The following is a 20,768-nucleotide window of genomic DNA, read 5'->3' as shown; positions in this document are numbered from 1 at the left end:
TACGGGAATAAGACTGGAAGGTTTGGTGTCTCTAAGTGCTGATGAAGTTGAGATTTCGGGTTGTATGAGGAAAAACTAATTTTGAGAAAATGGCCTTTAAAGACTTGTACTGTAAAATTCCATAGAATTCCATTGTGATGTAAATCGTACTTATAGGATTGGTTGCAGATACAAAGGAAATGACAATTTAAATTTTTGGAGCCTACATCATTGTTCAGGAGAGAGAGAGCTGTACAATGAAACCTGACATGACATGGGTCAGACAATTGGCACAGCACAGTCTGTCACAGTAGCATGTTCATTTTTAGTGAATTTAGGAGAAATCTACCAACAAAAGAGACAAAATGAAGTAAAATAACCACCTTAATGTGGATATTCCACCATTTATTTGGACTTTTCTGAGAGAATATCTTAAGGAAGAAAAATAGCCCAAAATCTCAAAATTGATCAGTGCATGAAAAAACAGGGGTTTTGCCTGTAGTGTCTCGCCTCAGGTTTTTTTTAGTCGCATGGGTGCAGATCCCGGGGGGACATGTTTCCTGCCAATTTCTAAAAAACATAAATTGTCCCCCCCAATAGAAATACCCCAAATTATTCAAAATTGAAAAAATGTATTTTCAGACTTCACAATCTTGACATTTTAGATTCACATCTAAAAAGAAATGATTGAAATGGTGGAACAAATAACCAGAGCAGAAATCTCTGGTCTCCTCCACTACAATGCAAATGAATGTGTAGTTTCTTACACAGACGTAGGCATAAAGGGAGAAAAGGAAGATGGTGAGAAGAATTAGGGATCTGTCTACATTACACACCTGAGACCCTTAAAATTATGATTTATAACAGTTAAGTAAGCAGTGGTGCTAGGCTGTTTAGGACAAATAAACAAGAAAGGTAAGCACAATAAATGATTCCCTGCAGTACTTTTTGAAGCCTCTTCGGAGTTGTGATTTATGGTGGCATGGTATGAGTTGCATTAGGGGAAAAAAAATAAAATTGATTGAATCCTCAGAGCTCAATTGGTTCATCCTCCAGCGTCTTCTTCTGCTCTACAATTTGGGGCCACTCGTCCACAGATGCTTCAGATGCCTGAGGAGAAGAGACACGGGCAGAGGGTGATGCTGCTTGTTTGTTTCATTTGAGCAAAGTGGCTGACTGGTTAGTGCATTTCATGAGCTCATCTGATATCACCTGATCAAGTTCATCTCCTGTGGTGGTCCTCATGTCGGTGTCCTCATTGTATTCACACTCGTCCTACAAGAAGGGACAGTTGTTGAATAGCTCTGTGTAAATGGCTAGTACACAAGGATGGAGTAGTGGGCGATCATGTGAATTTGCTCTTGTGAAAGTGACTTACCAGCTCGCCCTCATATGCAACTATCGTCCTCTCCATCTCCAGTTCTGGCCTGAGAGGAGAAAGGCAGGTGTCACACTGAGCATAGTTTAACATGTTGGATTTTTCAGGGAGATTCAAACATTTAAATATGACTACTTCTACAAAATATTGAAATCTGGTGAAGTGTAGGAAAGTTAAAAACCCTGAGCATTTGGCATTTACACCTTCCTCATCCATGTTAAGGTTAAGTTGTCAGAATTGAACAGAAGAGGAACTCACAGAGACTTCTCTCCATACTGCCTTCGTCCTGAAAGAAGAGCAGACAATGTTTTGTTCTGTGTTTTTTTCTTAGCAGCGAACCAGGAGGAACAACATTTGATTTTAAAAAAAAATGAATCGAGGAAAAGCATTTTATCTCACTGGCCATCACTCCAATCCCACAACAAACAGCGACCATGAGAATCAGGAAAGTGAAACTTCCAAAGACGATGGCCACCACCAGGACAGGGAGGCGGTTCAGCTCTAGAGCAGCAAGAAGAAGAAGAAAGAAGAATGACACCATCCTATCCACTGTGACAAGTATGTAACAACTAACAGTATAACAGATCGGGTTTACCTTCTTTGTCCATATATATCCTCTTACTGCTTATTGCAGTGGTGATGTCAAAGTTATTAGCCACTTCGCAGCGGTAGGTCCCAGCGCTTTCCCTCCCCACAGTCAGCAGGAGGAGTGACTGCTCTGGAGCCTGGTCCACTCGGTAGAAGCTTCCTTTCTTCTGTAGCAGTGTGTTGTTGAGGAACCAGTCATACTGCAGATGAGATCCCTTCGCTGCTTTGCAGTAGAACCTCACGCCAATCACGGCATAGTTTTCTCCAATGTCTGTGTCATAGTGCACAGTCAAAGGTCCACCGACCGAGACTAATGGAGACAGTTATGGGTACAAGAAAGAGACATTGCAAAATGTACCTTATTGGTCTGGCTCTTTATAGTCTGTATCACAATTTCAAACAACAGTCGAACAAAGCACATACCAACTTCTAAGGGCAGCCGTTGACTGTAGTCTCCATTGTTTGCTTGACACCGGAGGAATCCCATGTACTCATCCAAGACCACTGGAACCTGAAATTTGGCGCTTCTGTCTTCACTCGTCACGTTGGTAACCAGCTCTTCCCTATTGTAGAGTGAGAAGGTGACAGGTGGAGTTCCTCTTGTCGACTGACAGGTGACTATGGCAAAATAGTTGTGGGACTCCTTTAAAACGGTGAAGGAGATATCGGGGGTTGACACCACGTCTGAGGGAACACATGAGGAACACAGGAGGGTGTTATTTTGTTGAATATATATATATATATACTATATATATAATAATGTGACTTTGAGAGTGTATTCTTGAGAGGAAAGGCTAACCATTGACTGTGATTTCAACTTCGGAGCTCTTTGAAGTGAAGACTGTTTCGTTGAACTTGTTGGAAGCCTCACACCGGTAGCGGCCACTGTCTTCTGATGTGGTTCTGAGAGTGATACACATTAAACTTTACAATTCCTTGTTGGATTAACAGGACGTCTTTCTTATGTATCAAATTATAGTTGATCATTCTTACACACTCCTCACATTCATTCATACTCTGCTGCTACTAAAAATAACTCCTCTCTAGTTACTAAAAATAGAAAGTACATCCTATCAGCCATGCTGCATTACCCATGAAACTGTAGTAATTATGATAGCAACTGGCCATCAACACCACATCAACAACTTAGCAACCACCTGGTAGTTTAGTGTCTACAGCAGCACACACCGTAAAAGTAACCATCAAGTATTAAGCGGCAGTTGTCTGAGTGGGACTGTGCTGACCTGTTGATCAAGAGTTGAGAGCTCTGAGCGTGAGAGATGGGTTGATCATTCAGCAGCCACTTGTAGGAAACATGATTCCCAGCTGTAAGTTTACAGAAAAGCTCCAGTCTGTTCCCTTCCAAGAACTCCTGTAGACCCGAGCGGACCACAATCTCTGCACCATCCACTGGTTCTGCGGGACAGACAGCAGCAGAGTGAGATCACATCTTAGTTCAAATCATACAGAAACTCTTCATGCTGTTGATCAAGATCTAGATAATCTATTCTACTTACTTAAAACACTATAATGGTGTCCAAACATGATTTAATTGAGACTTACTGTGGTACTATGACCTTTCTTGAAGTGGCAATTTTGGATCTGAACCATAACATAAATAATAATGGTAACACTTTACTTGAATAGGTATTCATAAGATTGACATAAAACTGTCATAACCATGACAACAGCTGTCATAAACATCAATGAATACTTATGACAGCTGTCGTTAAGTGTCATTCGGTAAGTTATGTCACTTCTGATGCAAAGTTGACATTATTTGAGATGTCCTTGTTATGAGAACTTGACATAATTTTTAAAGTTTGGCAATTAGGTCTGCTATGACAGTTTAAATTGTCTTTATGTCAAGTTGTCAGAACAAAAACATCTCAAACAATGTAAACTTTGCATTAAAAGTGACATAACTTACCGAATGACACTTAACGACAGCTGTCTTAAGTATTCATTGATGTATGTCATGGTTATGACAGTGTTATGTCAATCTTATGAATACCTATTCAAGTAAAGTGTTACCATAATATTGTTGAAACATTTGGTTCTTGCTGGTGACTACAGGGTTAAACCCTATATAGTGACCCCTAAAAATCTCATTTGGCGCCACCTTCAGGTTAAAATTTAAATTCACAGATTTTTGTTTATTTTACACAAAATTGTGCTGAACAAAATATCATTCACATGAACCAGGTATTAAAGACACTCACGAATAACCCTCAGGTGGTGTGTGTTGCTGAACACGGGTTCGATGTAAGACCTGTTCTGTGGGCTGGCCGCACACTCCATGTCGGACTCATGGCGAAGTTTGATCACCAAGGAGAAGACTCCAGGCTCACCCTTCAGGGAGGTGTAATCACCCAGGTTGCGATCATCACTCTTGCTGTATAAAAAGGATGAGAATAAGAGGGATTTTTGAATTATTTTTTACTATTACCTAATACACTTAAATGCAACAAAGTTTAATATACTCACCGAAATAACTCCAGCAGAATAGATTCATTCATTGGGTGGTACGGCAGTTCACATGTTAATATCACAACGTCTGTCACCTTAGCCTCTGAGGGGCCAGTCAGCTTTGGAGCTTCCAGATATATCTGATCTATCAAAACAAAAAATAAAATAAAACTGTACAAACACTCAAAGGAAAATATTCTTAATCAATCCTATATGATATTTACATGCATACACATGCATATTCAAACAATAACAATTGACTTACTGCTCTCCTTGCAACAGAAGCACAACCCTGCAGAGAGTGAGGGAAATCAAATAGGTTAAAAGTGTGAAATAACTTGAGTGGACTGTGATGCAGTTTGTGTTGAACTTACCCAGAATGACGACAAAGAGGGAAGTAAACATAGTTCAAGAGAAACTATTGACACAAATACAACGGTAGACCTCACATGTGGTTATACGCTACACTGTGTAGCGCACACGTTTTGACAGTTTTGAGAAGGGTTGAAGCACTGTGGGTGAAAAAACGCATACGCACACTTAGAAACATGTGCAAATAACTGATAGCATTAACACATAACACCTCCCCGCTGACCCCTCCCTTCATCACAAGATGAATTTATTCACTCACGCTGTCATAGCTGTCTCTCTGTTTCCCTTTTTTAATGTGAGGTTTAAATAGGCCAGTGTAATTTGTCTAATTGGCTGGATAAAAAAACAACAACAACATTTAAGATGTAAAGTTTTATTTGGAAAAACATGACAGTATACAGTAGTTCAGCTGAAAAATATAATCTCTAACCCTAACCCTCTCTGAATGTTCCACCATTTTCCTATGAGTAACTTGGCAGGTCAAGAATGCAGGACCTGCAGAACAAGAACAAGAAAGCTGCACATTTGAACAAATGAAGAGGAGATGAGGATCTTCCCCCCCTGTCATACTGTGGTCTCTGTGGTCTGAAACTGAGAGAGACAGAGAGAGACAGAGAGGTTATTTTGTCTGTGTACACCTGGAGGATACTGTGTAAGAAGTAATATCCTGATAATTTGCTGAATTTGCTTTATGTCATGGTAGGAATGAAATAATGCTACATTACACATCAAGACAGAGAAAAAAGCCAAAGCTATACAGAAATGTAACATATGACATATACAGTCCTGATATCAAGTGACACTGCCATATCTATAGGGAGATATATTATCATCACCTTTATAGATACGTATATGAAGATGTTTATAACATATAAGTATTTAGTAACACCATATTCTACATTTAATCTATATATACAAGTTCATGTTATGGCAACATACATGAGAAACTATTAAGTAAATCCAGGCCTGTAAAAAAAATGACCATGAGTAGTTTTCATTCCCATGACTAAACATGTAGCCTACATATAATTTCTGAGAAATTGTAACCATATGGGATCTGTAAGGTAGGCAGTTATTAGACAGTATCTCAAAATCCAGTGGTTTAAAACCAATGTTTATGTGCAGTATTGTTTTGTATTTCAGTGGCCTGTATACCTGATGCTGGACATCACCATGTATGGAGGAAGCATGAGCCTGTCGGCCTCCTGACAGGGACAGGGGATCGAACTGGGGCGGGTCATCATAACTTGGGATGGAAAGATAGAAAACACAGTTGTACTGGTTTGTTTGACTTTCATAAACAACAAACTGTGTTAGGTCCATTGAAAAGAGTCTTACTTTGTCACATCAACGTGAGTATGAGCTGAAACAGAAGTGAGAGGTGGAGATAGGAACAGTTAGCATACATTCAGACAGAGGTTTCTGGTCAGTGAATTTCTCCTTCACACACACCTTGGATGTGATTAAACATCTTGTAAACACAGATTATGAACACCGCCATCATCAGTATAAGGAAACAGCAGAAGGCTATGGCGACAATCTCGATAGTGCTCATGAAAAAGCCTGTTGAGGAGAAGGAACAAGGTCAGTGAATCGTGCCATGTAGCAGTTGATGTACAGTAAGCCATTTACCTAAACAACAGGTTTTACTTAGTGATGTTACATTGGATGATGTTTGAGGCATAGAGTTAAGGTTCCTGTCTCAAAGTAGAAGTAGATAAATACTGATCCCACCCCCTGGTCTGTATGTTCACTGTCACTGTTCACAGAACTGCCCAATCTGATCTGTTGTGTAGGACTAGATGTTGATATCCCTCAATAGATCTAGTCCTACAGACTACTTGTCTGTTAAAAAGAAAAGACAAAGTGTAGGGGCGCCATGTAGCCCAGTTCAAAAAATCTAAATCTATAGTGACCATGTCATTCCCCTTCTCTCTGCCTGCCCATTTCCTGTCTCTCTTAACTATCCTATCAATTAAAGGCAAAAGGTTCAAAAATATACTGTAAGTGTAGCTGTCAAACGGGATAATCCCTATGTTCCCCAGGTCCTATTGTATGGGACCGGGGAACGTAGAACCCTTTTTCTAAAAAAGGGTCCTATGTTCCCCGCTTTTCCCCAAAAGGACCCGGGGAACATGCAATTTTTGTACCCATACCTGGAAGTGGAGTTGTGAGTGACTTGGCATATTTTTGCCTATTTTTGAGTGAGAAGTTGAGTTGTGACTTTGAGTGAGAAGTGTAGGCTAATTGTCCCATTGGTTGGGTTTAGGCAATGAAGAAAGGAGTTGGTTAAGTTTAGTAAAAAGACCAGGTAGAGGCAGGCCAGATAGATAGAGAGAGTCCAGATAAGTAGAGAGAGTCCATCGACCAGTATCAGCGGGGAACATAGGACCCTTTTTCAGAAAAACAGGGTCCTATATTCCCCGATCGGGGAGCATAGGACCCGGGGAACATCGGTACGCTCCCCTGTCAAACTATTTCCCTGAGATCTAGTCTTGATCTTCTCACCTTTGTCCTGGACCAGCACGGCAGCACTCTCCACCCAGGGCCCGGACTCATCGTAGCTGTCCCTGACCCTGCAGCGGTAATACCCAGACTCCTGTGGGCCGAGGTTAGTGATGACAAGGGTTCGCCTTTGGTCGCTGAGGGCAAAGTAAGGCAGGGCAGGTGGAACGTGGGAGTCTACATGTGTCTCAATGGAAAGAGCAGAGTCGTTCAAGCTCCAGGAGATGAATGGGAAAGTTCCTCTGCTGACTTTACAGCTCAGCCTGATGGCAGCCATGTTGGAATCAGCTCTGTAGAGATGCTCCACCTCCACCCTCGCTTCACCTCCAACTGGGACTGGACCAACAGGAATGAGAGAGAAACATGAATGGAGGGAAATCAAAGGTAGGGAATCAGACAGATACATCTCCATCACTTGTGTGTGTGTGTATGTAGCTCGTACCCACTAATAGAGTCACAGGTTCACTCAACAACTCCCGCATCTCGGTTCTCACCCGGCATTGTGCCACACCCATATCCCTCCCAGGTGCCATGGGGACAGGGAACCAGACAGTGAGGGATTCGGTTGCTGTGATGGAGGTCACATCTTTGCCATCTAGTAAGAGAGTGAAGTTGACCGGATAACTCCCTCTTGTTGACCAGCAGGTTACGTTGCCTTGGTAAACGGTTCCCTCTTTGGACATGGAGAAAGAGATCTTTGGCTTTGACACATAAACTGGTGGAGGGAAGACAAACATGGGGACAGAAATGATACAGAACACGTTAGAAAGGAGTGGAACTGAAACAACAAAACAAACAACTTCAGGCAGGTGCACAGATCGGCATGTCCTGGTAAAAAGTACGCCATCCTTTTTTTTTTTAAATCTCACTTTACGTTTGGTTCAGGTGGCACCAAACTATCTCTCCTAGAGAAGCAGAGGCTGAATTTTAAAGGGATAGTTCACCCAAAATTCAAATTTCACTCATTATCTACTCAAACCTCATGTCGACTAAGGGCTGGGAGAAGTTTCAGAGTCCTTTGTGCCTTCTCTGAGCTTGTTTGTAGCGGAAGCTCCCAGTGTTGCTCTGCCGGAATCTCGCGATTTGCGGAGCCGTGAACTGGATATCAATGCAAATCGCGCAAGATTTGGACGGACCAGGAAGAGCAGTGCTTGGAGCTTCCGCTGCAAACAAGCTTAAAATATAGACTTATTTAATTTTTTTCTGAACAATTTCTCATGTTAGGGCTTCAATACAAGACGGACATTACAGACGAGCTGTGTGGAGGTATTTGGATGTTTTTTGGTGTGTCTTTTTGGACGAAGAAAAGTGAGCTCCGTTCTCAACCGTCATATGGACATGCAGTGCTGCGCCGAGCCCCGTTGTAACTCAGAGAAGGCACGGAGGACTCTGAAACTTCTCCCAGCCCTTAGTCAACATGAGGGTGAGTAGATACTGTAATGAGTGAAATTTGAATTTTGGGTGAACTATCCCTTTAAGGCCTTTTGATTGTGGAGTGAAATGAGTAATGTCCAAAGGTTGACAGTTTTCAGAAAGAGATGCTGCAACAGTTTGGGTCTGAATAACTCACTCCTTTGTTGCTGCTGGCTGAGATAAAAATGTTTCATTATAACTGAGTGTGAATATGTTTGCATTTAAACTGCAGTGACAGTGCTAACATACTGATGTTTAGCAGGTAGCCTACAGTGTTTTTCATGATCACATCTTGGTGCCACACATGTTATCATCCTAATGATTAGTGCACGTTACAAAGAACCGAGCCGAGGCTGCTGTACGGTTATAAACAAAAATTTGGGTCAAATTAAAAATATCCTTTTAGTGGGTGCTCCGGCGGCCCAATTAGTAGAGCACACATCGCATAGCTGTGGGTTTGAGTTTGACCTGGAAACTTTGAAAAAAATGTCATTACAGTTCACCAAGAAGACACGACCCCTTGTGCCAGATTTGACAACAAATCAGTCAATTCACTCAAAACCAAAAATGTGAATGTTATGAGGTGGCCATAGGAAAAGTCAGTTAGTAGAACTCACCGTCTGGCAACAATGAATGTCTCAGGCAAGTTTCCATTCAATATTTGTCAAGACATTTTAGAGTGGACTAAACTGGCAGAAAGAACCAACAGGGTTATTATACACAACTAATTAATTAGTACTAATACACTGTTATCTTCATACCTTTGACTGTCACTTGGAGCTCTGAGCTGCTTGAAAACCTTCTGATGTCCTGCACCATGGACCACGCCATGCAAGAATAGTACCCAGAATGCTCTGGGGTGATATTCTCTATCATCAGCTGGTTCCCGGTAAGGTGGAAAAGGGGAGAGGTGGAAGGCGTTACTTCCCTCCTGTTGAAAAACCAGGAAATGGACAGGTGGGAGCCCCTCGTGACGTTGCAGCTCAGTGCAATGCGTGACCCCTCGTATGCAACTGGGGGGAAGGGGTCAGAGGTCACCCGGGTGTTTGATGGTGGAACTAGAAATGAGAGAATATGATGTTTAGTTGGAGAGTAAAGACAGATTTTTTGTGTTATTGGTAAAAGTGTCTGGTACTCACTGACTACACTCAGCTTGATGATGTTGCTGACTCCTGTTTCCACTCCAGATGTGGCGTTGCAGTGGTACGACCCCTCTGATGTGGCAGTGACCTTCAGGGGAAATGCTGCATTTTGGTCCCCGATGTATGTGGAGATCAAGCTACCACCGTCCCTTATCAGCTTGTACGTTACTGGTGGAACGGTATCGGATGTGACACACCGGAAAAAAACCCTGGAGCTGAGGTAAGCCATGTCAGGGCCAGTCAGAACCGGGCGAGGAGACACTGATCCACCTATAGACACATATTCAATTTGAAACTAGCAAAGATCTTAGAAAACTGAGCGCCATATCTTAAGCATCACTTAAACAAACTTACTTATCTTGATGAACAAACTTGCCAGAGCTGAAAACAAAATCAGAAAAATAATATCAATCCACTAAATTAAATTATTTATGTTTCTGGTCTAAGGAAAATTCAACTAACTCACCCAGAACTGGCAGCAAATTCAGAGCCGGTAGATTCCTCATTATAGTGCTATGTATTGATCTCTGACATGGTTTCTCTTGCTCGGTTGTATGTGTGTGTATTTGTGAGTGTGCATGCGTGAATCCATGTTTGTTTGTGTGTGTCGGACGTAGGAGTGTTAGGGTTAGACACACATGTGTTGCAAGCAGATAACATACTAGGCTGCGTGTTTGGCTTCATCTTCCTAATGATCTGTTGGACACAAAGTGGAGAGAAAAATACACAAACCACAAAAGTTTTAATGAGCATTGCATCTAAAAAAAAACATTTATACACAGTTTACTGAGTACAAATATAGTGGCATTTCATAACATTTATTATTATATACATCACTGTAAAACAGGCTAAACACATTCATATCCAACATAAGATAACATTTACACTTTTAGATACAGTAACATTTTCTCCATTTCATTTCTTTATCGAACATGTCAAGAGTAAACACAAAACAAACAAAACAACAAAAATAAAAACAATGAATAAATGTATATTAATAACCATCATCTCTAAAGAAGATGCCTGTCATGTTCAAAAGGGGTAAGAAGAAGTTAAAAACTACCCCCTTCTGCTATTCATATAATACTAATGAAAAAAAATAAGTTATGAAAAACAGTCATAGTAAAATATATATTCCAGATAATTTGTACAGTCCATAAAATAAATTACAAAAGAACAAAAACACTAGTCCATCTCATAGGAACTCAGTATTTTGTTTCTTAATAATCTCTTTAATTTAGCTAAATTGCTACACGTTTTCAGCTCATCGCTGCAGTTGTTCCACAGATTAACTCCTTTTGTTGTGACACAGTGACGTTTTATGTTTGTCCTTACTGGTGGTTTTTTCAATATATAGATTCCTCTCAAGTTGTGCTTACTTTCTCTCAGTTGAAACAACCCTTGGATACTGCTAGGTAATTGTTGTTTTATTACTTTATACATGATTTGAATAGTTTTGAGGTCAACCAGATCGTGGAATTTTAATGTTTTTAATTTGATGAAATTTGCAGCCAAATGAAAACGACTTGACTAATAGTAAGCGACATCATACATGAGGATAAATTACCGGTAACTGAGACCAATGTGACCTTTGCAGGAAAACATAGTAAACACACCTCTTATCTTTGTATATAACTATGAATGTGAGAGTTCAGCAGTCTGGTTGTAACTTTCTTTAAATGTATGCACCGGTCCAGGTTGGATTTCTTCATGGCTTTATTCTGAAGAGGAGCTTGGGCTCTTTAATCAGTTTCCATAGAGGGGGGGTCTCTCCCATGACTGAGAGGGGCGTCACCTCCGACGGCTGCAGAACGGACTGTGCGTGTGCGGGTTTCCTTCTTACGTCGGAGCATCGTGGTGTGCTGTTTCACCAGGAAACGCTTATCTGAGCTACTCTGTGGGGGGGGAGACACATACAGAGTCATACACACAACATGCACACACACAGTCGAACATACTGATAACCCCCCCAGTGTAAAAGCTTCACTGGCAGCCAACTGGGTGTGTACATCATTTGTCACATACCATAATCAGCATGTCTTTCAGTCTCTCGATGGCCTTCTGATTCGCTCGCCCCCGTGACACGTATGAGGTTAAGATTATACTGAGGGAACACACATTCAAAGACAGATCAGAGTACTGCGTGTGTATTTTACCAAACATCTTGCATTCATTTGTTCAGGGGAGACACTACAGGTGAATAGGGAAAAAAAAATTAACTAACAGATATCACCATGAAACTTCCCAAGTTTATCACTTATGTACATTAAGACAAATATTTTTTGTATTACAAGTTTTGTCCAATTTTATGTTTAAATATGTAAATGAGGCAATATCTCATTAAATATGCGCTAATTTGCACATTTCCAGAACCGAAATCTGAACAATGGATAAAGCCACTTTCAAAATTCTTGTTTTATTTTGTTGACATATTAGAGTCAGAAGTTTTTACAGAGGGGATTTTGGATATCTCTTTTTATCACTCTGTAAATAAGAAAATACTGTCACCAGCCCTAAAAAATCTAATTTTGCCATGTTTTTAGGAATAAAATGTTGTATAAATCAGACTTGATATATCAACAATCCCCTCTGTAAAAACCTTCAAAATATAGACAGGAATAAAACCGGAAGTTTTGGTGTCTGTAAGTTCTGCTGAAGTGGAGATTTCTAGCTCAGAGTCTGAGGAAAAACTAATTTTGAGAAAACGGCCTTTAAAGACTTGTACTGTAAAATTCCATAGATTGTTAATGTAAATCATACTTTTACGATTGGTTGCAGATACGGAGGAAATGACCATTTTTGGAGCCTATATTGTTCAAGAGAGAGAGAGCTTTACAGTGATACCTGACATGACATGGCTCAGACAACAGACACAGCACAGTATGTCACAATAGCATGCTAACTCATCTACTGATGATAGAAGACAAAATTAGCCCAAAATCTCAATCTTTGCCTGTAGTGTCTCGCCTTGTTTGTTCTGTCCTTGCTGATGGAATCTGCTTTTTAAATTTGCACACTTACATTTCGGCTAATATGAGCGGCAGGGCAAAAGCCTCAGAGGCCAGGTAGCTGAGAATGTTCTGTGCCAGGCTGGGGAGGCTGCCCACACACGTTCCCGTCACATTAAACACTGTTAGTCCTTCGCCAAAGGGACCACAGGAGGACCTGGAAACAGGAGGAACAAACTGAAGGAATGTGCAGCAACACAGAAAAGTAAAAACTACTTCAGGAATAGGCTGAATTGAAAATGAACAACAGAGGTAAAAATAAAACAAGTACGTGGTGTTTGGCATCTGCTCTTGCTGGTAGAGGTTGTAGCCCAGTGTGGTTGTAGCCATGACGAGACCGAGCAGCAACATGAAGTGAAACAACACTGAGGAGCTGGAGGCCCGAAACATTCGGTGCTCCGCGACACAGCACCGCAGGACCGTGAACTGAAGGAAGTGTTGGACAAAGAGACATGTGCAAATTCAAATAATAGTCACTGCAGTGCAACAAACCATGTGTGGAAAAGAAGACGTGAAGAATTTTGTATAGAACTAACAAGGACAGAGGGCGAAGAGGACAAGGTGCTGGTAGGAGGCTAGCTGTTTCCCTCCTTTTTCCAATCTTTGTGCTGAGCTAAGCTCACCTTGAAGTTGATTCTTTCCTTTATTTAATCTAATACTGTTACTTTGGTACTTCTGCATTTTCCCAGCGAGTGTTTATTGCCATTTGTTACACTGCTTTTGTTTCATTACTTTAATTGTGGCAGTATTTCAAAGTTTATGGTCAGATGTACTGAATCCTTTTACGTCACTGTTCTCAAGCAGACACAGGCTGTTGAACTGGAAACATGATAGATGGTCTTTAACTGCTCTTTTAGAGTCAGATCACCTTTTTGATGTAGAACGTGAACACCAGTGTGACGATTCCTATGAGAGGCAGCAGAGGGCAGTAGTAGATGCCCACCCAGGCCACTGTCTGACCGTACACCAGATCCAACACATTGAAGGCGACTGGGAAGTGCTGTTTCCCCAGCAACGAGTTCAGACAGGATCTTGGGTATGCTTTCCACAGCAACCTGACAAACACATGAAAAATGTAAAGTTGATGAATCCAGAGGATGAAGAATAGTTTAGAGACAGAGATATGCCTATTTCCCTGATTTCTGTGGAAAGAAACATCACACACACACACACACACACACACACACACACACACACACACACACACACACACACACACACACACACACACACACACACACACACACACACACACACACACACATCGATCTTTTCATTCAAACCATCAAGTTGACTAAGACAGAAACAGACTGTTGATCTCAAGCAAACCCACTTCCTGGGGTAGTTCAAAAGAAATGCGGTGAAGACGGTGCTGAGGAAGTTGAAAATACACAGCTTGTACATCTCTCTGCCAAACTGGAGTTCCCTGCACCCATGCTGAAGAAACAAAAACAACACGCACATTGTCAGATGATAACATCAGTGTAGCAATGCCTCGTTGCAGCCCATTGCACTCGCAACTCACCTGCTGTTTGACTGCTGTGACGAGGTAGAATATATAGATCCCCAGTGAAGCCAGCTTCAAGAAGATGCTCCTGAGGAGGAAAAGACAGGCTGAATGGGTGAGTGGGTGTGTACAGCAAGGCCGTAATTACCATATACATTGGGGGGGACCCCCCCCCCCCCCCCCAATATTCAGATTATGCTCAAAATGTCGCCCCCAATTAAAAAATTAAAATTAAAAAGTATCCCATGTGTTAGCGAATTTACCATACTTTTCGGACTATAGAGTGCACCTGAGTAGGCTATAAGCTGCACCAGCTAAATTTTAAAAGAAAATACAGTACATATATAGGCCGCAATTGAATATAAGCCTCAGGTTTTCATGTTGTAACATGAGATATTTACACAGAAAGACAGTAGGAAGTGCAAGTCCACTCACTTTTCCGTTGTTTTGGTTAAGCTCCTCTTGCCCATGTGCATTTGTTTACAACGAAGCCGGCGAAAAATCAATAAATGGAGTGGTGGATAACGTTACATAACATATACGATGTTACGGCGCGTGTGTTTTATGTCGTCTTAACCGTCATAAACAAAAAATTACAGGTACGGAGCAGAGACGAGAGCTGGGACACCGGGACAGGGAAAAAAGTAGCGGCTTATAGTCCGAAAAGTACGGTATACAGTATATATAGACAGAGAGAGATTTGGTCCCCCCCCAATGTTGACTCCATGGTTACGGCCCTGGTGTACAGAGGAGTTTCTTCTGCCTTTACTTACCTCACAAGCGTGGCATTCACCTGCATGGTGAAGGAGTAGTCTTCAAAAGACGAGATCTTACGGAAGACGTGGGGGAAGAACATGTTGACAAAGGTGATGGTGATGGGAGGAAGATACTGGAGGAACAGACTCATCAACCAGTGCTCCGACTTCTGTGAAACACAGTCAGTGTGAAAAGCTATTCACCAAACTCAGGACCAAACCCAGATACTGAGCATCACAGCCTTGCCTCGCCCTCTTGCAGAGATGTTTCTGTGGCAAAACAGATGAGGTAGAAGGATCCGGCCAGCAGAGCCAGGACCAGCACGTTGAGGTTGAACCTGAGCAGGTAGAGACGCACCCTCTGTCCAAGTGTCCTCTGAGAGTCCCGCAGGGAGAAAGTCTGCTCCGCTAGGAACAGCTGAGGAGACACAAACAATACAGACAGACCTTCATACTCAGACTGTGAACATATCAAATCAACATTAAGACTGTTTCAACACAGACATGCAAGTTATTAAAGCTGTAAGCAAGAGAAACATACAGTAGTGCACACACCTTTTCTTTAGCTAGTTTCATGTAGAATAAAAAACAGATAAAGCTGAAAAGTCTCATAAAGTGCATTGTATTTTTTTCTGTACATTTATGATTTAATTTTTAGCAGGGTTCACATTTAATAACTTATGTATATAAATCAAAGACATTCACCATCTTTTGTCTTTATGCATCTGTACACATCTGTTTTATGAACACTTGGCCAAGCCTCTGCAGAGACTGGTGGGACCCTAAATCTACTGTGCACTCATTTTCATAAGCACTTTTTTGATACTATACAGCTGATACACATATTTATTATATTTTTTTAAAAGTTCCAAAGTTGTAAGCTTTGTATGATCTGCCAGGTTTTATTTACCGGTATTAAGATTTAATCATTGTTTGTAAAAACAATACAAGCTGAATGCATTTTGTGGTTGAATGTTACAGAGCAATTAACCCTGCATCTGGCCAGTGGTCATGACAAAGTTGCCACCCCAATGTGGAGGGATGGCACCATGCGTTCAGTACTACATGTCAGTCCTTGCACCTTGACGTCGTTCCTGATGAAGCTGCGTTTGAGAGTGGCTGCATCAGGGTCCTGGATGGTGAAGTCCCAGCTGCAGAAGATCTTAAAGCTCACGTTCATACTGTAACGCTTCCCGAGCATCCAGGTGTGCTTGTAGCCCATGGTGGTTCTATCAGAGGAGTTGAGAAATGAGCACATACATTGAATACCTAACCAACAATGGACTTTTTTTTCAGTGTTGTTAGGGCAACACTTACCTGCGGACCACCATGATGAGACTGAGGAAAAAGATGGTGAGGATTCCAGCAAGGTACAGCAGAGGTGTATTCAAGCATTGTAGGTCTAAGGAACCACGTGTGTAAAAACTAATGAAGACTGGAGAACGGCTCAGATAACCCTGTGGAGAGGTTAAAGGGATAGTTCAACATTTTGGCAAATTGGCCCATTGACATAATTGCAATAGTTTTAGGAGTAGGTTCGTTACCTTTAATTGTCGGTGCAAGCTATTTTTAGATCGGCGGAGCAGAGCCGTGAGCTGCTCAGAGCAACGCTACGGAGGCTAATGGGATTTCTTGGTTTCCCTCATCAAACTCATCAAATGCAATGAAATGTAGAGACTGCTTGCGAAAAAACGCGCATCAGCGGTTTTGCATGAATTTACCTCGAAAACATCTCTGTAACATCCCGTTATTATCTCATAGCGTGGTGAATGTGCAGGTCACAACTTGTCCACCAGAGCGTTTTGGAGTTGTTAGATTGTGTATTTGATGAGTTTTATGAGGGAAACCAAGAAATCCCAATAGCGTAACTCTGAGCAGCTTGCGGCTCTGCTCCGCTGTTCTAAAAATAGCTTACACTGACAATTAAAGGTAACAAACCTACTCCTAAAAATATAGGGATTATGGCAATGGGCCAATTTGCCAAAATGTTGAACTATCCCTTTAAGAGGAAGAGGAATGAGAAGTAAACACACATGCAGGCGCGCACACGCACACACACACGCACACACTTACTGATCCCAGGAAGAAATCTAAAACTGAGTCATTGCCTCCAAACTTCAGGGGTTCTGTGTGAACAAACAAAAGCAGTAGTTTATTTTTAGGACTCTATATCCAGTCGTGGTAAATTTACTGTAATCTATAATAACAGCTGACTCACCGCTGTTGCTTCTGCCATAAAATATTGTAGGGCCAAGAATGAAACCCCAGATAAGAGCACAGTGTATTAGGTTCAAGTAAATCAAGTATCTGAGGAAAACAAAGTAGGCCTTCACGCCTGCTCCAAACTTGCCTGGGAACAGATCAACAGTCAGCATTAGGATTTTAATGACATTACTGTGTTTGATGAAGTTACCCTATCACTAAAATACAGCACACCAACTTCAAAGATGTGTCAATATGAGTTGATATTCAGAAATAGAGTAATTTCCCGCAGGCCTGTCTTACCTTCAATGGCATGGAGAGCATGCCTCCATGGCAACAGGCCTGACAGAGTCACTCCCATCTGCACCCACACCCTCTTCGTATTGATGCTCTGGCTCCGCCTCCATGATTCCCAAAAACCAATATTTCTGATTTCCATCTTTCTCCTGTCCCTAAACAACAGTGCAAACATAATATATTCATGAGTCCCTTTACATCTTAACATCTTAAACCCTTCCCCTAAACATTAATAATTAATCAATACAAAAACAAAACATCGACCACTTAAAACTTTATGCCAGACAAAGATCTGAAGTTCAAGGTGCTGATTAAATCTGACTGACCAACACACATGAACATACAGTAGCTGGCATGGTGCCACAATAGACATTCATTTTACTGACTCACAAGCCAAAAAAGTTGAAAAGAACTTTTCAAAGTTCTGCAGAGACACAGAATACAATATTTTGGTATGTGAATGAATGTTTAAACCACTGTAGTCTACTTTTTATTTATCTTTAATGCCATAGGTGTTGGCATTGGTGTTGTGTGATGGCATGTACCTATTCAAATGTCAAGGGAGGTAAAACATGATTGAGAAGAAGCCGGATGCAGGAGTCTATTATAAGCCCACCCACCTGGCACCTCGCTTCGCCTGAATACACATGGCCAGGTTTCTGAGTGGCTGCGTAGACGCCTTGTCTCTGGGTGCTCTGGACAGGTGGCCATTGTTTGGACTCTCCCCCGGCTCTGTGCTGCACTGGTAGACCTCACCGACATCTGAAACACCCTGTCCGTTCTGCCCGTGCCGGCAAGCCTGGACGCTGGGCAGCTGGTCAAAAATCTCCATCTGATAGTACTCACAGGAGTCCAGTGACATTGTGGATTGAGTGCTCTCATCTGTGGTAAGAAAGACATGTGATTTCCTTACAAACTGTGACAAACAAATATAGACGACAGTAAATAGCCTATGTTCACATGTTGATGTGTTACTGAGCTGATGGTGTGGCAGATAATGCATTTTTAGAGTTAATCTGCAGATTATTCTCTTGATTTCTTGTCTCGTTGTGTCTAAACATCAGCCCCAAACCTAGGAATATGGAAAATGACTCAATTATTCAATGCCCAAAAGAATTCCACATAATTTTTGTGTCAATTTACAAGTAACCCTCCATGAGATTTGCATGAATAACACAAAAGCAAGTGTGACTTGTTGACATTACAGCATATAAAACAATTCCTGCTTCTGGGCTTTTCTCCGTGGAAGTTGTATCCAGAAAAACATCTGGTCCCCTGTCAAACTAAATACGTAACTCAAGCTGTAGGTAGCCTACTTATTTATTGGCTGATCTTCCTGTAGTTGTTAAACATACATCAGCAACTTCTGTACTAATAACGGCTACATAATATTCACAACTAACCACGGCTCTTCGTGGTAAGCTCTATGCAGAGGCACAGTACACACAATATGTTCTGTTAACTGTCCGTACAGAGACAGCGTCGAGCAAGCAAAGTGTCACCTCTCACACAAACACACTCAGAGATGACAAATGCAAAAGGCATAGCTGTGTTATTTTCTGTTACCTGATAAGAGCCTCATGAAGTTGACAGTGTGTTGCTCCTCCATTTTTTCTCCCTGAACTTCCTCTGTAAGAACCGAATCTTTTCACTTCATAAAACCAACAAGACAACATGCACCTCCACCCAAGGCGTAACTCAAAATTCAAAGAGCACTTCCGCAATTTGCATCAACATATCTTCTCTGATTTTATCCCTCACATCACCGTCACGCTAGAGTGAAGACTCCTGAGCAGCTGGTTAGTGTTTTTGCCCCAGCTCTATTGGTGCAGCTCAGTTTCTGGTTGGTGGAGCTGATGATAGATCTGTTCACACTTAAACTGACTCTGAGTCTGGCTAAATTTGACAGCCTACAGGAAATCACATGGCAGGATGTAGACATACTGTAGGCGATAATTTCACAACATAACAAGAAATACACATAGCCTACGTACGTAGTATGTACACACTTCACTTGAAACAAATGACACAAAGCTCAACATCAGGTTACTTCTCTTTAAAGTTTAAAGTTAAGATTTACAGTTTCATTTTCCGAATTTCCTTATATTTAAGTGCGATCTAATAATTTATGATGCAGTGTGATCTCTTTGGGTTGTTTTCATACGACTTTGCGTATGAAATCCACTGAGGTATAATGCTAAATACACATTTGGTTTCATATTACACACTGTAAATTCTATGACTTAATATATTTAACAATGATTATCAAGTATCAGTTCAATGTGTGTGAAGAGCTGCCACAGCCATAAGTCAATTTCTCCTGAAGCACAAAACATCAGGTAAGCAGCAGCTGTTACTACATTGTTCATATGTGAACTAAAGCTACTTGTTAAATCCAGATAGACTTGACATTCGACATTTGGTAGAGTTTCATCATTAACTGATGTTTAACTGTAGGCTATGTTCGTGTCGTGATGATGAAGCAGCAGCTCTTTCCACCCACTTGCTTCACCACAAGGACATTTGAGGTTTCCAGATAGTGCCTTTTACCAAGAAACATGAGCTTGGGTGTTAGGTCTTTCATGCTCTTTCAACATGCCAAGTTTCCATTTCACTAATGCTCTTATGAAGATTTTTCTCTCTCTCTCTCTGCCTGCCTGTCTTGTTCACTTCACAGTGGGTGAAGAATCAGATCAGATCAGATTTAGAACTCAACGAAACATCTCAAAGAAAATACACAGCAAATAAAAGCCTTGCGTTCAAATCCTTACTTGCTTATCAGCAGAAAAACCCTACTTTTTAAGAGTCAGTGAGCCAGCAAGAACAATATCAAAACATTGAGGCAGCTGCAGTGTCTGACTGTGTTAGAGACACCAGAGTTCTCCTAATTGCATGCACATTTTCTTGTTTGCTTTCAGCTCCTGTGTAAATCCCCTGTAAATATTCCCTGTGATCTAATGATTGTTTTAGGCCTAAATCATTAATGTCACGAGACTTGTGCTTTTCCTTCTGGCATGTCTCAAATGAAGAGGGTCTTTGAAGAGTTTTACACGGCCTAGGTACAAAAGGACACTAACAATAAACAAATAAGAGACTGGTCGCTTCACAAATAGTCTAAAGATAGTATTCTCAGTAAGTCGCTTGTCTTCTCAG

At 41.3% G+C, this 20,768-nt stretch overlaps 3 protein-coding genes across 3 annotated transcripts; all 3 read right to left on the bottom strand.

The window, feature by feature from the left end:
• Positions 1-619: 619 nt before the first annotated feature.
• Positions 620-4,916, bottom strand: LOC310988600 (platelet endothelial cell adhesion molecule). The gene is made up of 13 exons (XM_083975259.1): positions 4,789-4,916; positions 4,680-4,706; positions 4,433-4,559; positions 4,168-4,340; positions 3,190-3,361; positions 2,745-2,848; positions 2,369-2,629; positions 1,953-2,255; positions 1,757-1,858; positions 1,616-1,643; positions 1,358-1,406; positions 1,192-1,254; positions 620-1,089 (listed from the first exon to the last, which is right to left on the bottom strand). The coding sequence occupies exons 1-13, from the start codon at positions 4,817-4,819 to the stop codon at positions 1,009-1,011; spliced, it is 1,521 nt and encodes a 506-aa protein (XP_083831385.1). The 5' UTR covers positions 4,820-4,916; the 3' UTR covers positions 620-1,008.
• Positions 4,917-6,120: 1,204 nt separating this feature from the next.
• Positions 6,121-10,410, bottom strand: LOC310992721 (Fc receptor-like protein 5; the record flags this gene model as incomplete). Its single annotated transcript, XM_083980877.1, has 8 exons — positions 10,313-10,410; positions 10,201-10,227; positions 9,844-10,116; positions 9,466-9,762; positions 7,734-8,006; positions 7,295-7,627; positions 6,239-6,349; positions 6,121-6,149 (listed from the first exon to the last, which is right to left on the bottom strand). Exons 1-8 carry the CDS (start codon positions 10,350-10,352, stop codon positions 6,121-6,123), a joined length of 1,383 nt encoding a protein of 460 aa, XP_083837003.1. The 5' UTR covers positions 10,353-10,410.
• A 590-nt stretch (positions 10,411-11,000) lies between these two features.
• On the bottom strand, positions 11,001-19,408 carry tmc8 (transmembrane channel-like 8). Its single transcript, XM_083973863.1, has 16 exons — positions 19,182-19,408; positions 18,236-18,497; positions 17,622-17,770; positions 17,335-17,466; positions 17,190-17,242; positions 16,434-16,573; positions 16,198-16,345; positions 15,364-15,534; positions 15,135-15,286; positions 14,380-14,449; positions 14,188-14,291; positions 13,723-13,909; positions 13,126-13,280; positions 12,868-13,011; positions 11,872-11,950; positions 11,001-11,741 (listed from the first exon to the last, which is right to left on the bottom strand). Exons 1-16 carry the CDS (start codon positions 19,222-19,224, stop codon positions 11,589-11,591), a joined length of 2,142 nt encoding a protein of 713 aa, XP_083829989.1. The 5' UTR covers positions 19,225-19,408; the 3' UTR covers positions 11,001-11,588.
• Between the last annotated feature and the right edge of the window lie 1,360 nt (positions 19,409-20,768).

The sequence above is a fragment of the Trachurus trachurus genome, assembly GCF_905171665.1.
Source record: "Trachurus trachurus genome assembly, chromosome: 1".
In the NCBI taxonomy this organism is placed as follows: Eukaryota; Metazoa; Chordata; class Actinopteri; order Carangiformes; family Carangidae; genus Trachurus; species Trachurus trachurus.
Note: the sequence above shows the minus strand (reverse complement) of the source record. Positions and strands in the feature narration are given on the sequence as shown.